At 36.8% G+C, this 20805-nt stretch overlaps 1 protein-coding gene across 1 annotated transcript in view; it reads left to right on the top strand.

Moving 5' to 3' along the window:
- The first annotated feature begins 5715 nt into the window (after positions 1-5715).
- SPATA9 (spermatogenesis associated 9) overlaps positions 5716-20805 on the top strand; it is a 29818-nt gene continuing 14728 nt past the window's right edge. The window contains exons 1-3 of the mRNA XM_024746973.1: positions 5716-5890; positions 6044-6132; positions 18733-18960. Of these exons, the coding sequence (XP_024602741.1) occupies positions 5830-5890; positions 6044-6132; positions 18733-18960 (378 nt within the window). The 5' untranslated portion in view covers positions 5716-5829. The remainder of the gene's footprint in view (positions 5891-6043; positions 6133-18732; positions 18961-20805) is intronic.

The raw sequence follows: 20805 nt of genomic DNA, 5'->3' as shown, positions 1-20805 counted from the left end.
AAAGTGTTGGGTCAAAGAAAGAGTGGACTGCATCCTTCAGTGTTTTCATTTTTTGCTCCTTTGAGTGAACATAACAATTTTCTTTTTTATAATTATATAGAATTATTTGGAATTCACCGGTTTTCTTTTTCATTATGTTTGAATATTATTGGTTTGACCAGGGAGAGCTGCTTAAGTATCTAGGCAATTAAGCTGTACATTCTATGTCTATAAGGGAAAGGACCAAAATACAAAATCCATATTTTTAGTCATGCCTGGCAGAGGTTACAGCATAAAGTAGATAAGTCTGAGACTCTAACCAAAGGCCATAAAAATACGTGGACTATGGATACTTAAATGTGTTTAATATTGCTTTTCTTGAAAGGCTTCAATTATAGATTGCCTGTTTCCAAAGTGGAGATGTCTATCAGAAGATATGTAGCTGCTCAAAAACTCTTATTTCTGGTTATCACTACAGATTTGATGAGGGAGATGTAAGAAAAGAAAGATTTTCATCTAAAACATAGATTTGTAACATAAACTTTTCTAAGGCTAAAATAAGATCTTGTCAATCAGAAGAATGTTTTATATCAATATATAGTTAGTTTTTTCATATTATGTAGAATATAGTTGTGAAACATTCACCTCAAAATCTGAGCAAGTTACTAATGAAAGAAATGGCTTTTCTAGGTCCATAGAAAATAGCAAATAGTTTGATTCTGTTCCACTGGATGTAAGTTCCAGTAGAGTAAGGGTTTTTGTCTATTTTATTCACTACCCTATTCCCAGTGCTGAACAGTGATGACACATAGTAGGTGCTCAGTAAATATCGAATGAATGAAAAAAGTCCCTTTACTGTTATTACTGGAATAGCTTTTAATGACAATTTTTTAACCAAAGTTTTTACAGCAATTTGTTCATCAGGTTATTTCCTTTCATTGTTTTTATTGAATATTGAGAAGATATATTTATAAATCATTGTAAGGGATAAAGATTATAGTCCTTCAATACCCATACACATGATTAAGTTTTAGAAAAATTACACTACCATTACCTTCAAAATCCTTATGTGGCCTTGTCCAACCCCACCTCTTCATTCTTCTCTCAGAAGTAGTAACCACTATCCTGAATTTTATGTTTATGGTTCCCTTGGTTTTTTGCTCTATTTTGCCACGTATATGTGTACTCCTAATATATTGCTTCGTTTTGAGTGTTTTTGAACTTCATATAACTGAAATCATGCTCTGCTTTTTTTTCTGTATCTTGCTTTTTCTCATTCAAAATTATTATATTACTGAGATTTATTCACGATGTTGCATGTAGCTATAATTCGTTCATGTTTACTGCTTTAGAGTAACCATTATGGGTATATTATAATTGATTTATTAATTCTGTAGTTGAAGAATGGATGTTTGGGTTGCTTACAATTTCTTGATATTACGATTAGTGCAGCAGTGAACATTCACATGGCCTGAGTCTTCCATTGTAAAGGAGGCCTTTGTAGCTCCTTCCAGCTGCCTTCTGTGTCCTCCTAATAGGACCCCATTAATCTTCAAAAAGCTTTCTTCCTTTCTGGCCTGAGATCTCCCTGCTTCATCTTGTACTTCTGCTGCTGCAGACTGATGTCAGCTATTTCTTCAAGGAGTCCTGGCTCATGGTAGGGGAGAATTATATTAAAGCCCAAAGGGACTTCCCTGGTGGTGCAGTAGTTAAGAATCCAAATGCCAATGCAGGGGACATGGGTTCGAGCCCTAGTCTGGGAAGATCCCATATGCCGTGGAGCAGCTAAGCCTGTGTGCCACAACTACTGAGCCTGCGCTCTAGAGCCTACAGCTAATGAAGCCCATGTGCCTAGAGCCCATGCTCCACAACAAGAGAAGCCACCGCAATGAGAAGCCTGCACACCACAGTGAAGAGTAGCCCCTGCTCACCGCAACTAGAGAAAGCCTGCATGCAGCAACAAAGACCCAACACAGCCATAAATAAATAAATTAATTAATTAATTAAAAAAAAAAAAGAGTCCCAGAATCTGGGTGCTAGGGGTGCTCTTTTCTACTGAGTTGGCAATGTTTCTAGTTGTTTCATTCTGTACAGCTAGAAAAAATGTATTTTTGAAAATCGTGAGTTTATGATGATATAGTCAATTCTGTTTAACATTACAGTGTTTTACTCTGTTCTTTGATTTTATAATTAGGTGTTTTTTTCTCTTATCCTGAAATTCTTGATGCCTAACATTATTAACCCCAAAATGTGTTTATACTGCATTATGAGGAAAATAATTTCAAATAACAAAGCCAATATCAATACTTCCAAGGAAATGACTGAATGAAATCTAAAATGGCTTTTCTAGTTCTTTTTGTCCTTGGAATGTTCTGAACTGTGTTCTAAAGTCACTCAAAAAACTTCTAATTCGAAAAGATACATGCACCCCAATGTTCATAGCAGTACTATTTACAGTAGCCAAGACATGGAAACAACATAAATGCCCATCGATAGATGACTAGATTAGGAAGACGTGCTATATACATACAATAGAATATTACTCAGCTATATGAACGAACAAGTATTGAGTTCCCTGTGCCATACAGTAGGTCCTTATGAGTTATATATTTTATATATAGTAGTGTGTATTACAGGTATATTCTTTTGATCTCTACTGCATCATATATTTTCATTTACTCATGTTTTTATCAGTACTAAATCCATGAACTTGCTACACTTTTATTTTCTATCCTCAAATATACAGAATAATAGGCTGCAATTAATCTACCCAGTATTATCTAACTAAAAAAGTGTAAAGAAAAATCAAAGACATGTTCTCTATTTGTGTATCTACTTGCTAGTTCTTACTGAGCTCATCTTGAATTAATTCAGTTTATTATTTAGGTTATGTCACTGTCATGGGTAAAATAAATTAAAATGTAGTGCTTTGTATGTGGGGAAAAAGTTTTCTTCCCATAGTGTTTGATAAACATTATGTGTGTGTATGTATATGTAATGTGTCTTGTTTTGCATTTACATATCATTTAATTGATTCCACGATGAATTTGTTAATGATAAAAATTTTCATCCTGCCTAAGACATAGGTAACAAATACGATTATATTCTTCCAGGAAATATTTTTGTAAAATTGTAAAAGCATTATCTACATATTGGGAATATAGCCTTGAGCCAACCAAAGACCCTGAGCTCATGAAGTTTATATTGTGATACAGGAAACAGACAGCAACAAATCTGCTTCCCAGCTTCCTACCATCTAATGAACCTCAGCAGTTCCCAAAGTTCAGTAGCAATGCCAATGTTGTTAATTCTGTTCCCTGTGTGGCCTGTCATTTTACTGTAACTATTTGAGGACTTCCATCGGTCTTTTCATCCATTAATATGGTTGGGTACCATACTAATGGTATCCAACTGGAATTGTAGAATATAGTTATCAAATAATTTTTAAGGAGAAGAAAAGTGTTATATCTATTTTGAAACATCTTTGAAAATCTGTATTTACAAGATACATAGCAGGTATTTATTTTTCGTGGGAAAAAGATGGTTATTTACCTTATAGAAGAATTTATCTAGGGTTAGTTACTTTTAAAGAATAAGTTCCCTTAGTACATTTCAAATGATTCAATTTTCAAACATCCTACATACAAACTGCCTCAGATTCTTATTAGAATTTATTTTGTAAGTATGGAGCACTCAGTTATGAGTTGTAAAGAATAACAATTAAAGATAGCCATTGACATTATTTCATCTAACTTTATCTGTAATAATGTAAGATGTGTAAGGATATAGGTATAAGATATGATTAAATAAAAACCAAAACGTTATCAGATATGGTCACAAATGTTAAGTGTGGGCTCCAGACGCACAGGCTCAGCGGCCATGGCTCACAGGCCCAGCCGCTCTGTGGCATGTGGGATCTTCCCAGACCAGGGCACGAACCCGTGTCTCCTGCATCGGCAAGCAGACTCTCAACCACTGCGCCACCAGGGAAGCCCAAGGTGGAATTTTTTAACTTATCACCCCCTGCCTTTTTCTACCATTCCCCATCCTGAGAGGGGGTCATTAAGAAAGAAAAGACAAAAAGAATTTTGTTAGAATAATTAACAAAGAGTCAGTTAAGCTTGAAGTGTGGGAAATATTAACATGATATGTTTTTCTTGTAGATTTGTTAGTTTTGTAGGATGCCTAGGAGGGTGAGAATGGATGAAAAGAAAACTGAGTGAAACAACTGGGAGCTAGGACATTGAGGGTGGGCAGATGGAAAAAAGAATTAGGGAGTTGATGGGAGTGGAGAACATAGAATAAGACCAGAGAGAGCAGGTCCTAACAGGTGTTACTCTGGTAGACTCTGGTAGCCAAGTTATCTTAATAGGACAAATAAAGTTTTCATTTTCTTATAGGCTCCCAGTTTGTGTGTTCATCATTGTCTAATAATTCTTTCTGGCAATAGATTTCACTTTCCAAATGTTAGGGGTATAATTATCTTAAGCATTAGATTTATGATGGAGGAAAGCGGGATCTGTTAAGGTTCAGAGAGGTGGTTGTGCTGTGATGGAGAGTATTCTCAGGCAGATAAGGACTAAGGACAAAGTGAAAGCTGGGGATCTGGCAGGCTTCACAATCTAGAGGAATCCTTTGATGAACATTTCTCTTTCCTGGACAGTTCCCTAAATAGACCTCCAGCAGCCAGTTTTGTGCTTGCCGAAGAAATCCATCTAGCTGCAGTTAAATATAAAGGCTTCAAATTAAAATGGGATTTGAGGGCTTCCCTGGTAGCGCAGTGGTTAAGAATCTGCCTACCAATGCAGGGGACACGGGTTCGAGCCCTGGCCCAGGAAGATCCCACATGCCGCGGAGCAGCTAAGCCCATGCACCACAACTACTGAGCCTGCACTCTAGAGCCTGCGAGCCACAACTACTGAGCCTGTGTGCCACAACTACTGTAGCCCACGTGGCTAGAGCCCGTGCTCCCCAACAGTAGAAGCCACCGCAATGAGAAGCCCCCGCACTGCACCCAAGTATAGCCCCTGCTTGCTGCAACTAGAGAAAGCCGCACACAGCAACAAGGACCCAATGCAGCCAAAAATAAATAAAATAAATAAATTTATTTTTAAAAAATAATAAATAAATAAATAAAATGGGATTTGAGTTAACCAACTCAGCTCATCCACACTAAAATATAACCAGGTAGTCAATCAAGTCTGCATAATATGCAGTTCTTCCCATGTTTGATAAGAGGAGAATAATGGTCATCTGAAGTGGGAGAGTGTTAGAAGAGACAAAGATGAAGAAGAAAAAAAGGTTGAGATTTTAAAGAAGGCAAACCAAAGACTTCACGATTTTGCCTGGGTCTGACCTAGTGATCCTCATTTGGGTGAAGGAAAAACAACCTGTTCAGAAGTCTTTCTGAGTTAACTGCTGGTGTTTCTTTTCCACGTGGCATCAAGTGTGAAGCATTTCTTTTAAAGCGTATGCCAGCTTTTTTCAAAGGGAGCTTTGTTCTCAGGTGATCCAGTAATTGAAGTATCACTGCAGAAATTGGGGCAAAATTCAATTCATATTGCAGAACTCCTTAGTGTGCTTCACTTTCCAGTCCCATTGCTCCTCCCCTTGTGCCTCCAAACACACTCTTCCTGCTCACTGCCAGAGTGATTTCAGAGGATTCTGTAACAAGTTCTCAGAGGCCCATTGTGAAGTAACAAAGAATCCCTGCAGTGAGCTGCAGGTTCTGTCCTTGCCTGTGTTCCTGAGTGGAAGGCTGCCATCATCCCTCACTAATGGTAGAGTAGGACAAGCAGTGCCCAGGCCTGTAAGCTTGCCTCGAACTAGGAACCCAAGCAAGAACTCAACATGCCAGTCAAACCTGTTGGGTGGATATGTGGGCAGGTGTTGAAGAACTTCTCTGGAAGAAGTATGCACAGTCTTCCTGTAAAGGGAATATGGGTGTGGAAACTGGGAATTAAATCCCCAAGGTGGACCCAGTGTTCCATGATCTTTTAAATTATGTTTAGGGGATTTTTAGTTAAGCTTTTTTTTTTAACCCCCTAACTTCTTTTTGTCTTAGTCGAGGGGATCCAGAAAGCAGTCATGGTCATTAAAGATAAGTTTAAAGATGAATTCCCTACCGTCCTAAGATTATCACAGTCTAATCAGGTAATGTGATTTTATAACTTTGAAAGGATTATAAAAAGTATATTGTATTTTTAGTACCAATTATTTAATTTGTGATTTTGAGATCAGTATTTTAAGCTTAGGAAAACATTACTTTCACCTCAGAAAAACACCATTTCAACTCTTACTCATTGCGAGGGGTATATGGAAAACAGAAGGACTGTGGACAAGGAAGTGAGGTAGAAAGATAAATAGAGTTTAAGGACAGTCACTCTACCATTAGATTGGAAATCTAGAACTTTCTCATAGATACAATTGCAATGTAGTTGACTTAAGATTTGCTTAATATAAAGTCAGAAAAATATCTAGATGTACTTTAAAATCTGGCAATTAAGTCAGTGAAAAAACATAATTGATATGTTATAACAATGGAAAGATAAATATGGCATGGGTGTGTGTTTTAATATGGAAAGAAAATAGTGATATCAATTTAAACAAAGTACATATGCATATGTTTTAAACATCTGTTGCAAAAAGGTTTTAGATATAATATTGGGAGTGGAAGGAGATAGGTAGAGAATCATAAAGACATTTAGTTAGGAAAAACTAACATCTTGTTTAGGGGACACAGGTAACCTGATTTACTCAAAAGTACACAACTTGTTTTTTTAAAATATTTATTTGGCTAAACCAGGTCTTAGTTGGGGCATGTGGGATCTTTGTTGTGGCATGCAGGATCTTCGTTGTGGCATGCGAGATCTTCATTGTGGCACGTGGGATCTTTAGTTGCAGCATGCAAACTCTTAGTTGTGGCATGTGGGGTCTAGTTTCCCGACCAGGGATCGAACCCGGGCCCCCTTGCATTGGAAGCACAGAGTCTTAGCCACTGGACCACCATGGAAGTCCCAAAAGTATGCAACTCTTAATGGGAAAGTGCTGTTTTAGTCATTTTGGCCACAGTTAGAATAGAATATGTTGTAAAGTTATATGGTACAGTAACAACTTACTTATCCAGAAATCAGACTTTTGGCAATGTCAACATGAGGAACATAGCTAAAACCTGGAAGTAAACAAAAAAGCGCTGTGAATAACATAGTAATTCCCATTGCAGAGCACAGGCTCTGGACGCGCAGGCTCAGCGGCCATGGCTCACGGGCCCAGCCGCTCCATGGCATGTGGGATCTTCCCAGACCGGGGCACGAACCCGTGTCCCCTGCATCGGCAGGTGGACTCTCAACCACTGTGCCACCAGGGAAGCCCCCACAAAGTCTGTATATTTTATTCCAAAGGAGAGGTAGAGCTACCTTTAGCCATTCATCCAGATAACCAGGCATTAGACACTTAATAAATACTTTGCCTGGAACTGGGAAGAAGGAATACAGAGATTAAACAAGGCAGGGTTCCTTCAGTCAGTGAGCTTAATCTCATGGAGACACAGTCATAAACAAGTAATTGCCATGGAATATGGTAAGAGGCATATACAATTTAGAGGAAGGAATGACTCTACATAGGGTAGTCAGAGAAGACTTCATGGAGGAAAGATGCTTAGACTGGGTCTCAGAGGATGAATAAGGAAAAATATTCCAAAGGAAGCAGTGTCATGCCAATAAAGTATGAATCATCATAGCATGTTTCCAGAATGTTAAGTAAATTTGAAAAAATGGCGTCAGTCGTGGGTCTAGACTTTAGGAATGGGTGATACTGAAATGTAACTATCTGGATGCACAGTGGTAAGGTGGTATCTAGGTGGTGGCTGGCTAAGTAGGAGAGGATAAGCCTTAAAAGCTCTAGAGGGCAAAATGTATTTTGTCATTCCATATCTTAACCTTGGTGTCTAGTTGCTTCCTCTTTTTGTATTCCCCTAGTCTTAGTATAAATTCTTTTGAAAGGTGAGAGATTTTTCTTGGCTATGCTCTGGAGTATTAAGGAAAGAGATGCTTGGTCTAGGATGTAAAATGGTTAAGGCCAGCACAGTAGTGTCAGTAATTATTGAGAAAACCTCAAGGTAAAGCCAAGGAAGCCTAGACCTGGAAAGCCCTGTTGTCCTTCCAAGTTGTGATTCTCCCACCATTGCCAACATTAGAGAAACTGGGTTTTATTTAATCGAAGTTGCAACTTTCTTTACAACTTCCTGCATCTCTTCCTACCCTCTGCATAGCCTCGTTATCACTAGAGCCATAAGTATGCTTTATGTGAAATAGATTGATATTCTGATCCCCAAAGAAATCTAAGTTCCTATTTCCAAATCCCTGAAGTCGTTCACTTATAAGAACTATACCCCACCCAAGTGAAGAATATAAACATAAAGTTACTTTATTTCTCATTTTCAAAACACTTACATTGTTCTTTTTCCACCATTTACTTTGAAGAAAGTGTTGCTGAGATTGGCAGGAAACCTGAGTATTTAGGGGATATTATAACACATTGAAGTTATTTGCTCTTCAAAAATAAATTATCCAGGAAACAATGCTAATTCTCTGTTCTTAACTAGATTATTTTTAAAGGTCAGATTATAAATGTTGCAGATTTTATTATTTCTAGTGTGGTCCATAGTTCCCAAACATACTGAAAAGAATGGTTTTAAGACTACTTAGAGGGCTTTATTAATTGGGTTGTATTTTAAATCTCTAAGTTTTGTGATTGGCATTTAATTTTATTTATTTAGGAAAAAGCCATGTTGCTGGCCTGGAATAAAAAAAAAAAAGATTTAGAGATTTGGTGGGAGTGATGGTGGTGGAATTTTTATAGAGGAATACACCAAGAATACTGGTTATTAAATAGTTCTTCATGGCTAAAGATTTTGAAGGACATTTTTTTGCTGGGGCTGGGGAAAGTTAATTTTAGAATTTTGACTTGAGGTCCGGGCTTCTGAGGTCTTGTACTCTCCACTCCCTCCCTTCCAAGCAGCCCAGACCCCAATACACTCAGTATCCACATCTTTTAGTAAAAGTAACTTTTTAAGGTTTACACTTGCAAATTGCAAATGATTTCCATATGAGGACTTTAAAATATTAAACTTTTAAATTTGAACGAATGAAAAGATGCATGCTACAATTAGGGAATTAAAATTTTTTAATTCAGATGATCTTTACTTGAATGAGAGAAATCTTTTATGGTAAATAGGGTCAATTTTGTGGGTTTTAATTATGAAAAGTGGTTTGTATTTTATTCTGTAATTATCTTGCACTTAACTGTATACTACAAAATTGAGGATTGTAGACAGAGCGTAACAGAATCCATGCAAAATTTTGGCTCTTACATATGTAGATACATTTTTCTGAATTCTCTATGCTTTCTTTTTTTTTTTTAAAACATGTGGGACAAAAACTGCTGGTGTTACCAAACCAGGTTTCTTTGTCCGACATGCAGAAAGCCTAATGCTGAGACGCTGAGGTTTGCAGCAGAGAAAGGGTTTATTCAAGAGGCAGCCAAGTGAGGAAACAGGAGAGCAAATCTCTGATCCACCTCCCCAAAGGCAAGGGGCTTGGATTGTTTGTGCATGAAGAGTATAGCGTAGTCAGAGAGGCCCGTGAAGGTGTTTGGAGGCAGGAAAAAGGTGAGGTAATGTCTGCTCTTTGCAGGCATATCTGAGTTACATGCTTCTTCACAGGATGTATGTTCAGAAAATGTGGGTGTTAGCATGATCTGGGGGTGGAACTTTTGGCCCTCAGATGTCAAAAGGTCACCCATTGCACACTTGAGCAGGCTCAGTTGAATGGTCAAGTGGTCTTGACCAGTTTGAACTGGGCAAGATTAGCTCCATGTTTCTGAAGCAGCCATTACTGTAGCGACCCATATGTCAGAGGTGTTATCTATAGGGGGTGGTTAAAGGAGTCTTGTGATATACAGTATTTGTCTAAGCTATGTGAAGCTTGGAAGGTACGCAATTTGCAGGAACAATTAAGGCAAGTTTGATCAGTGGAGGCAGATTACAAGCATAGGGCTTTTTAACAAGACTCTCCCTTATCTGCTGTCCTGTAAGACAAGCTAAAGAATTGCTGTCAGTCGCCAGTTTCTGTTAACCCTATGGGGCACAGGTTCAGAATGAGCTTTTTAACCTTGTGGGGCATGGTTTCACTGGGGATGCACCAGTGATGTCTGGAAATTACTTGTATTGGCATTGGGGTTTCTAAATATAATGAGAGTAGAACTGTAACTAGAGTGTTCTATAATTCAGTTGTATATTTGTCTTTGGTGAGTTGTTTCTTGTGGGACACTATCATTGTGAAAATTCGCAGAGCACGTTGTGCACTGAAATCTTTCTGGGTAGTTTCTAATTTAATATTTGTTATATTTTTCCAATATTTATCTATACTAACTTGTTATATTTTTCTGATATTTTTCATTCATTCACTGAAATGAATATATTTATAGAGCACCCACTATGTACCAGACACTATTCTAGGCACTGGGGAAAGATCAGTGAGCCAGATGGATATAGAGCACTGCTGCCGTAAAACTTATGTCCTAAAAAAAAACCCCAAACTTATATCCTAGTCAAATAGAAAACCAATAAACAAGGAAAATAAACTACATATTATATTAATGGTAGGTCTTAAGGGGAAGAATGCATGTAGCAGAGAAAGGATATGAAGTAGGGGTAGGGATAGGGAGAACAATTGATGGGAAAGGTACCTGTGCCCCAAGAGGGTCTTAGTGAGAAAGTGATTCTTGAATTAAGACTTAAAGGAAGTATCCACCTCCTAGAGTAATGAAAATAAAAACAAAAATAAACAAATGGGATCTAATTAACACATTATTGACCCAGAGGATTTTTGCAGAAACTAACGCCTGTGGCTCTAATACGTCTCCCGTCAAAAATGTGTTAAACTTAAAAGCTTTTGCACAGCAAAGGAAACCATAAACAAAACAAAACCCTCAGACTGGGAGAAAATATTTGCAAATGAAACAACCGACAAGGGATTAATCTCCAAAATATACAAATAGCTCATGTAGCTCAATATCAAAAAAACAAACAACCCAATCAAAAAAGGGAGGAAGATCTAAATAGACATTTCTCCAAAGATGACATACAGATGGCCAAGAAGCACATGGAAAGATGTTCAACATCGCTAATTATTAGAGAAACACAAGTCAAAACTACAATGAGGTATTACCTCACACCAGTCAAAAAAATCTACAAACAACAAATGCTGGAGAGGGTGTGGAGAAAAGGGAACCCTCCTACAGTGTTGGTGGGAATGTAAACTGGTGCAGCCACTATGGAGAACAGTACGGAGGTTCCTTTAAAAACAAAAAATAGAACTACCATATGACCCAGAAATCCCACTCCTGGGCATATACCCGGAGAAAATCATAATACAAAAAGATACATGCACCCCAGTGTTCATTGCAGCGCTATCTACAATAGCCAGGACATAAAAGCACCCTATGTCCATCAACAGAGGAATGGATAAAGAAGATGTGATACATATATACCACATGGAATATTACTTAGCAATAAAAAAAGAACAAAATAATGCCATCTGCAGCAACATGGATGGACGTAGACATTGTCATACTGAGTGAAGTAAGTCAGACACAGAAAGACAAATATATGATATTGCTTATATGTGGAATCTAAAATAAAGGGGGAGTACAATTGAACTTACTTACAAAAATAGAAGTAGAGTCATGGATATAGAAAACAAACTTATGGTTACCAGGGGATAAGGGAGGGAGGAGGGATAAATTGTGAGATTGGGACTGACATATACACACTACTAAATATAAAATAGATAACTAATAGGAACCTACTGTATAGCACAGGGAACTCTACTCAATACTTTGTAATGGCCTATATGGAAAAAGAATCTAAAAAAAAAAAGAGTGGGTATATGTATATGTATAACTGATTCACTTTGTACACCTGAAACTAATACATTATAAATCAACTATATTCCAATAAAAATTTAAAAAAGAAAAAGACTTGAAGGAATGAGGGAGCAAACCTTGGCATCCTTGAGAATCAAATGGCATAGTTAGTTCAAAGTCCCTGAGATGGGAGTATACCTAACAAGTTCAATAAATAATGAAGGAGGAAAAGGGAGAGAAAAAGACTGTGAGGCCAGGGAGGTAAAGAAGAGGCAGCCTTTGTAGGACCTTGTAGACCATTGTATGTACTTTGGCTTTTACCCTGAGTGCACCAGGAGGCCACTGAAGTGGTTGAGCAGAAAAGCAAGATCTGATGTGATCTAATTTTTAATTGTGTCTCTTTGGCTGATGTGTTGAGGAACAGAATGAAAGTAGGGAAGGGTGGAAGCAGGGAGGCCATTGATGAGGCTAATTTTCAAGTCTGGAGACGAGATGACAGTGGTATATAAATAAAGTGGACTGAGTGTTGGTACTGGGGCTAGTGAGGAGTAGTCAAATTCTGGGACTATTCAGAGAAAGAACTGAATAAGATTTGCTGACAGGCTGGTTTTATAGATGTACAGTAGTAAAAGCTGATGTTACTAGAAATTGGAGTTCAGCATTAAAACTGCTGATGATAGAAAAATGGGCATGGCTCTGGAAAAAAGAAAAGTAATGGGGAAAGCAGGATATATATTCAAAGAATGGAGCTCAAATAGAGAAATATGGAGCAGGATTCTTGAATAAATCTGATTAAATGATGCTAAGTTTGTTTTGGCATATGGTCTTTAAGTACCTTTGTTTATCTCTGAGGTGTTGGTGGTGGTTGGGAGTGGGACTTTCTTTTCTGACATTTGCTGATATGCTGAGATGATGAACATATGACAAAAAATATCATCTGAATTTGCACCCTTTGCCACTGACTCCAGGATGTTTAGGCCAAAGGTCAAAAAATTAAAAAGGGAAAAAGAAGGAAATGAGGACTTCTTAATTTCAGTTCAACATTTAAATTTACACATATGGTTTGGTAGGAAAATACATAGCATAGAGAGTAGACAGAAAGGAAAAGCTGGTACCTCAGAGGGGAACAACCTTTTATTTAAAAATTTTCTGTTAGAGCTAATTTAAAAAAATAACTCATTGAAAGTAAGAGTGAATTGGAACCATCATCATAAACTGGTGACTGTTTATTTAAAAAAGAAGAACGTCTCCTTCTGCATCTTAAGGAATGTAAGTAGCCTTTCCCTGCTGTCACCTTTGTATTCCCAGAGCCACGAAGAACCATTGACGATGCACCCCCAAGCCCAGATTTGGTTTCTAATACACTATTCTTCTTTAAAGCAATAATGGTCTTCTTGGGAACAAATTTATTTCATGTTTTGTGGCAGGGAAAATAAAAGGGGTCAGAAACATATTTTGTTGTTAGAAATAATTCTTTCAGTTATCTAGGAAAGTATCAAAAAAGGAAGGCATTTTAAAAGGGAAATGCAGTCATCATATTGTAACCATTTAAGCATTAAAGGGAAACAAAAATATTAATTAGGAACAAGTTGAGTCTGTTGGAAAAAGCCATAAACTCACGAGGATACTAAAATGAGAAAGATAACACAAAATGCGCTAAAGCATTATTATAATGCACTCGAATTTTAAAAAATATTGTCTAAAATAAATGCTGTATTTTGGTGAACACATTATATGAACCTTGCAGGAGAATTTTTATTAATAGATTATTTATTACAAATAGGCTTATTTTTCTACAGAGATAAAAATTTAGAATTTCTGAAAGAGAGGAAAGTTGAATGGATCAATCTGGTATAATGTTTGGGGGAATGCATCAATACTGGTTAATAGAAATACATGTGTAAAGTCAGTGAATCCAGGCCAACACGTACATATCACTAAGATTTTGTGAAGGAACTCACAAAATCAGAAGAGGGAAACTACAGAATGTTGTTTTGCAACTGAAGAAATGAAGGGTCCCTAAAACACTGAATGACCACATAGACAAGGTTTCACTAAAGGTGGAACTGCACATATCCAACTCCTGTTTGCCCTGGCAATGTGGTCCTCACCTCTGGTTACAAATTATAATGAGAGAAAACACAGTACTGTCGGCCCTTGGTATCCAGGGATTCAACCAACATGTGATTGAAAAAAATTCCAGAAAGTTCCAAAAAGCAAAACTTAAGTTTGTTGATTTACATAGCACTTACATTGTATGAGAGTTTATAAGTAATCTAGAGATGATTTAAAGCATAAAGGAGGATATGCATAGGCTATACGCAAATACTGTGCCATTTTATGTAAAGAACTTAAGGATCCACGGATTTTGGTATCTTCAGGGGTTCTGGAACTAACTAATCCACATGGGATGCCTAGGGACAACTGTAAATTGTAATCAGAGGTAAAACCAAACTTATTCCAGCTGCTCCACCTTGAGGAGGAGTTAGGAGGAAGAGTCAGTGCAGCAAAGCATAACATCACAAGAGAAATTGAATCTGTATGTGCAGGAACTTTGGATACTGCAGACAATGTGGTTTCTCTTCAAGGTGTGCATGCAACCAGCTTAGATAATATCAAGTGATTGCACCTGTGTGTTCTTTTCACTTGTTCTACCTACCATGTAACTGCTTGTAAGGATTGCTGTGCTCTAAAGTGGCTTGAAATTATAGCAACTGTAGCAGCCCACAACTTAGTCCATCCTCTACTGTTCTACTGATGAGGAGGGTTGAGACCACAGGTGGGCTACTGGGACTTTTTTGCTAAAGTTAATAGATTAAGCCACGGTAGGGCACCAGGTGTTGCAGAAGTACATCTTCATTGACAGGCTAGAACAGCTTTTGGTTATCTCCACTGACAAATGCTGAAGAGTAAGAGAAGTACTGAAGTTTGATGACAAAAACAGCACTAATAAAATTATGACTTCAGGATAAAAGTTGAGACATTTAAAATAAATATACAGCATGTTAGCTCTTAACCAAATATATGATGCTTATTGTAGACAAAAAAATCCAAAATATGTTTTGCACTTATATGTTTGTACTCAATAATTAAATGAGATTCAAAGTTGCTTCTTTGTGTTATTAACCAACTCTTTCCCCCAAGTTATGTACTGAAAAGCCAGAATAGCTCATAAAATTACTTAAATGAAAAATGGAAATTATACTTGTCTGTTGCCTGGAATGCAGTCTAACCTGTGGTTCACTTTCTGCTAGAACAGAGAACTACATGTCCTGTGTTTTAGAAATGCCAGAAATTTTTCCTGTCAGAGTACTCATAGAAGATTTGAAGTTTTCAGAACTACAAGTTTTGTAAGCTTGTGGATTAGTATATAGGGTTTTTGTTTCATTTTTCTTTAAACAGTACAATGCAGTGTGTATATATGCTGTATGTGCAGGAACTTTGTAAGCTACAAGTTTTGTAAGCTTGTGGATTAGTATATAGGGTTTTTGTTTCATTTTTCTTTAAACAGTACAATGCAGTGTGTATATATGCTATATTTTAACATTAAAAAATTTAAAGTAAATTGTACATTATGATTATGTATATATGCTATATTTTATATACGAGGCTGTCCACCCTCACCACTTTTATTCAATGTAGTTTTGGAAGTCCTAGCCACAGCTACCAGAGAAGGAAAAAAAATCAAAGGAATCCAAATTGGAAAGGAAGAACTAAAACTGTCACTGTTTGCAGATGACATGATACTGTACATAGAAAATCCTAAAGATGCCACCAGAAAACTAGTAGAGCTCATCAATGAATTTGGTAAAGTTGCAGGATACAAAAGTAATATTTAAAAATCTGTTGCATTTCTATACACTAACAACAGACTATCAGAAAGAGAAGTTAAGGAAACAATCCCATTTACCATTGCATCAAAAAGAATAAAATACCTAGGAATAAACCTACCTGTGGAGGCAAAAGACCTGTACTTGGAAAACTATAAGACACTAATGAAAGAAATTGTGATTTTATGGTATACCTCTCCACAAACAGATGGAGAGGTATACCATATTCTTGGATTGGAAGAATTAGTATTGTTAAAATGACCATACCACCCAAGGCAATCTGCAGATTCAGTGCAATGCATATCAAAGTATCAATGGCATTTTTCACAGAACTAGAACAAATAATTTTAAAATTTATATGGAAACACAGAAGACCCCAAATATCCAAAGCAATCTTGAGAAAGAAGAACAGACTGGAGGAATCAGGCTGCTGGACTTCAGATTATACTACAAAGCTATATTAATCAAAACAGTATGGTACTGGCACAAAAACAGACACATTGATCAATGGAATGGAATAGAGAGCCCAGAAATAAACCCACACACTTATGGTTAATTAATCTGTGACAAAGGAGGCAAGAATATACAATGGAGAAAGACAGTCTCTTCAATAAGCTGTGCTGGGAAAACTGAACAGCTACTTGTAAAAGAATTAAATTAGAATGTTCTCTAGCACCACATACAAAAATAAACTCAGAATGGATTAAAGACCTAAATGTAAGACTGGATACTATAAAATTCCTGGAGGAAAACGTAGGCAGAACACTCTTTGACATAAATAGCAGCAATATTTTTTTTGATCCATCTCCTAAAAAGCAAAAATAAACAAATGGGACCTAATTATACTTAAAATCTTTTACACAGCAAAGGAAACCATTGACTAAACAAAAAGACAACCTACTGAATGGGAGAAGATATTTGCAAATGATATGACTGGTAAGAGGTAATGTCCAACATATATAAACAGCTCATACAACTCAACATTTAAAAATACAACAACCTGCTTAAAAAAATTGGCAGAAGAGCTGAACAGACATTTTTCTAAAGAGGAAATGCAGATTGCCAACAGGCACATGAAAAGATGCTCAACATTGCTAATCATCAGGGAAATGCAAATCAGAACCACAATGAGATATCATCTCACACCTGTCAGAATGGCTATCATCAAAAAGAACACAAATAAATGTTAGTGAGGGTGTGGAGAAAAAGGAACCCTCCTACACTGTGGTTGGGAATGTAAATTGATGTAGCCACTATGGAAAACAGTATGGAGATTTCTCAAAGAAAACTAAAAATAGAACTATCATATGACCCAGCAATCAGACTCCTGTGTATATATCCAAAAAATCAAAAACACCAATTCGAAAAGATACATGCACCCCAATGTTCAGAGCAACATTATTTACAATTGCCAAGATATGGAAGCAACCTAAGTGTCCATCAACAGATGAATGGATAAAGAAGATGTGGTGTATATATACAATGGAATATTAGCCATAAAAAATGTTGCAATTTGCAGCAAAATGGGTGGACTTGGAGAGCATTAAAATGAAATAAGTCAGACAGAGAAAGACAAATACTGTATGTTATCACTTATACGTGGAATCTAAAAAATACAACAAACTAGTGAATAAAACAAAAAAGAAGCAGACTCACAGATATAGAGAACGACCTAGTGGTTACCAGTGGGGAGAAGGAAGGGGGGGTAACATAAGGTTGGGGGATTGGGAAAAAGGGTTATTATGGGATTATATGAAATCATGTATGTTAAACTTCTGAAAATTGTAAAGCACTGTAGAATTTAAAGAACTTTTCATTCAATTAAAAAAAAACAGATGTCTCATAGCACTTTTCTATGTATGGGAAGAAGCAAGAGTCTGGGATCGTTAAAATCATTCCTTTGATATGCACCTTAACTAATAAAAAATTTTTTAAGTAAATTGTACATTATGTATTATGTATATATGCTATATTTTATCATTAAAAAATTTTAAAGTAAGCTGGGAAACTATTTGTAACAGTTTTGAATAAGAATTATTATTTGAACAATTCAAACACTGAATGATATTTGAATACGAATTGTTTACTTTTGGGACTTCCCTGGTGGTGCAGTGGTTAAGACTCTGAGCTCCCAGTGCAGGGGGCCAGGGTTTGATCCCTGGTCAGGGAACTAGATCCCACATTCATGCTGCAACTAAGAGTTCGCATGCCACAACTAAGGAGCCCATGTGCCTCAACTGAGGAGCCAGAGAGCTGCAACTAAGGAGCCTGTGTGCCACAACTAAGGAGCCCATGTGCCACAACTAAGGAGCCCACCTGCACAACTAAGATCCAGTGCAACCAAATAAATAAATTTTTTTTAAAAGATTGTTTACTTTTGAAAGAGCTCTTTTAAAAAAAATCAATGCAAAAAGATAAATCCAGAGAGAAAAATGAAAAATTTATATCTTTAGGCTACTAACTTAATTCTGGATATTTATACTAAGGAAAAAATCATATATTCATATAAATATTTAAATACCTGGGGTGGGGCCAATGAATTGTAAGGAGGGTGGGAGATAATTATTGGACACTTAGTATCAGGCACAGTGTACAGTTATGTGGTACTTGTCTCTGCCTGAAGTAGATTTTAAAAATGCACTGGAAACAAATGGGTGGTTGCTGGTAGGGTGAGGGGGAATGGAGGGAGGGAGCAGTGTGAGTGAAACAGGTGAAGGGGATTAAGAGGTACAAATCTCCAGTTCTATAATAAGTAATGAGAATGCAATATACAGCATAAGGAAGATGATCAATAATATTGTAATAACTTTGTATGGAGACAGATGGTTACTAGACTTGTGATATTCATTTCATACTGTTTGCAAATGTCAAATTATATAGTATACCTGAGACTAACAATACTGTACATCAACTATATTTCAAATAAAAAAATTTTTAATAAATAAATACTGCACTGGAGAATCACACATCAGTCACTTTTCAAAGGCTTATTTTCCAGAAAAGAAAACCCGTGCAAAAAACATCCAAAATCAGAATGGCTGTTGCTTTAGCCAAGATCAACCGAGGAACATTAATTCGAGGATTGAACAGCATATCCAGATCCTCCAAATCAGTTGCCAGACTTCTGCAGCCTCAGCTTGCTTGCAGACTTTTAGAGTTAAGGGACATATCTCATTGTGTGCTCAAGGAAGTTAATGCACCAAAGCAACCCCTATATAACATGCAGGTAAGTAAATATTGCATTTGCACAGGCTATGGATCTTTTTTTAGGAAGTATTTTGAAATTGTAAGATTTGGAAAATGAAAATGTAGCACATTTGGTTGTCCTAGATGTAAAACAAGAATAGTTGGATAAGAGAAATAAATAGATGGGCCTTTTTTCAGTATAGTATATTCTCTTGTTTAAATAAATGTGAAAAAGGAAGTAATGCACACTTTTTTCTCCCTTGTTATTTGACTGAACTAAATGAAACTATCAATTTCAAATGGTTCAACCTAAATATAAGCATGCAAATTACCACCTATGCCAAATCTGAAAGAAATTCTACAACAAGCCTTAAAAATGATTGTGCTTTGTGTCCTTTTCCCCATAACCTTGTTATGTTTCCAAGATAATCTTTGACATAACATATTGAGTATATTTAGCTATAAACTCATTTCGATAGACCTGTCAGTGTCCAGGTCTATTTCAAATATGTGTTCTATGTTGTTTTATTGAGGTCCTATTATATTTTGTCAAAGTTTTTCAGGACTAGTTTCTTTTTTTCTGAACTTTATGGCACAGAACTCTGGGTTTTTCAATCTGGGCATTATTCAAAGCATTCCTTTGTTGAAGGGAGAGGTAAGCCAGAAAGGAGATGTATTAGTTCTTGTACTCGAACAATCCAGAGTTGAGAACGTTTCAGGCATAGCTGGATATAGGTACTCAAATGATACCTTCAGGATCCTGTTTCTCTCTTTTACTGATCTCTTGGCTCTGCTATCTCTGTGTTGACTCCATTCATAGACTGACTTTCCCCTCGTGGTCACAAGATGATTTGCAATTGTTCCCAGGCTACATCCTTCCAGGTTCAATTACAGCAGAAAAGAATGAGTCCTTGACCCAGCATTCCTGGCCAAGTCCTGAGGTTCACTCTAAGAGAATAGCTTACCTCTAAACCAGGGAAATGGGGGTGCATTGATTGGCCTAGGACTTGATTACCTGCTTCATTTCTAGAGTAGGGGTTGGAGCCCCATCCAGACAACATGACTTAAGAATGGGGAAAGGATGAATCCTCAAACAAAAATCTGTGTTGTTTTAAGAATATGAGAAAATAGATGATGGGTCGCTAAAATAAATGAAATATTCAGTATATAGGAATCTGTTTTTAATCAAAGATTTTGACATTTCCAGAAATCATCAGATATTTCAATTATGAGTTGCCTGAGACAACATTTATAAAAGGCACCTTTATAATACCTGATGTTTGAGAAAGTAAAAAATGGTTTCTGTTTGTTAACCATTGGATTTCTGAGCACTATTAAGGCTTATTCCTGTATCTTTAGATCATCAAAAAGAGACATAGCTGAACTGTATTATTTTAAATTCCCAATGAAATGTCTTTCTGAATCTAATGTTTTGCCTTGCTGTTTCTTTCCTTGCATTGTTAGACCCATAGTTTTCATAGAGAGTTGATGTAAGAAGTGTCCTTTGAAGAATATTTCTGTATTTATTATGAAATTATGTTTAAAGACACTGTCCATTATTGTTATTCAGAGTCTTTCTTTTTTCTCCTCTTTGCTAAGTTAAAACTGTGAAGGAGCTGAGATTTTACACTATTTATGAGCTAACAAGTTAGTTTGCCACAGTTATAGAAATACACAGGCACACACACTGACAGAAGAGACAAGCAAAAGCAGCAGCCAGAGCAGTGTCTTGTGTCAGTTCCCACAGGGCAATGTGGTGACAGCCAGATGTTAACTATGCGTGTAGTAAGTTGCATTGCAGGAGAGGAACCTTGAAATCAGGAGACTCATCTTTTTATAGGGATCCTGGCACATCTGCCCAGCATCTGAGAGAGAAGCGGGGGGG

Source organism: Neophocaena asiaeorientalis, unplaced genomic scaffold, assembly GCF_003031525.2.
Source record: "Neophocaena asiaeorientalis asiaeorientalis breed wild unplaced genomic scaffold, Neophocaena_asiaeorientalis_V1.1 scaffold550, whole genome shotgun sequence".
In the NCBI taxonomy this organism is placed as follows: Eukaryota; Metazoa; Chordata; class Mammalia; order Artiodactyla; family Phocoenidae; genus Neophocaena; species Neophocaena asiaeorientalis.
Note: the sequence above shows the minus strand (reverse complement) of the source record. Positions and strands in the feature narration are given on the sequence as shown.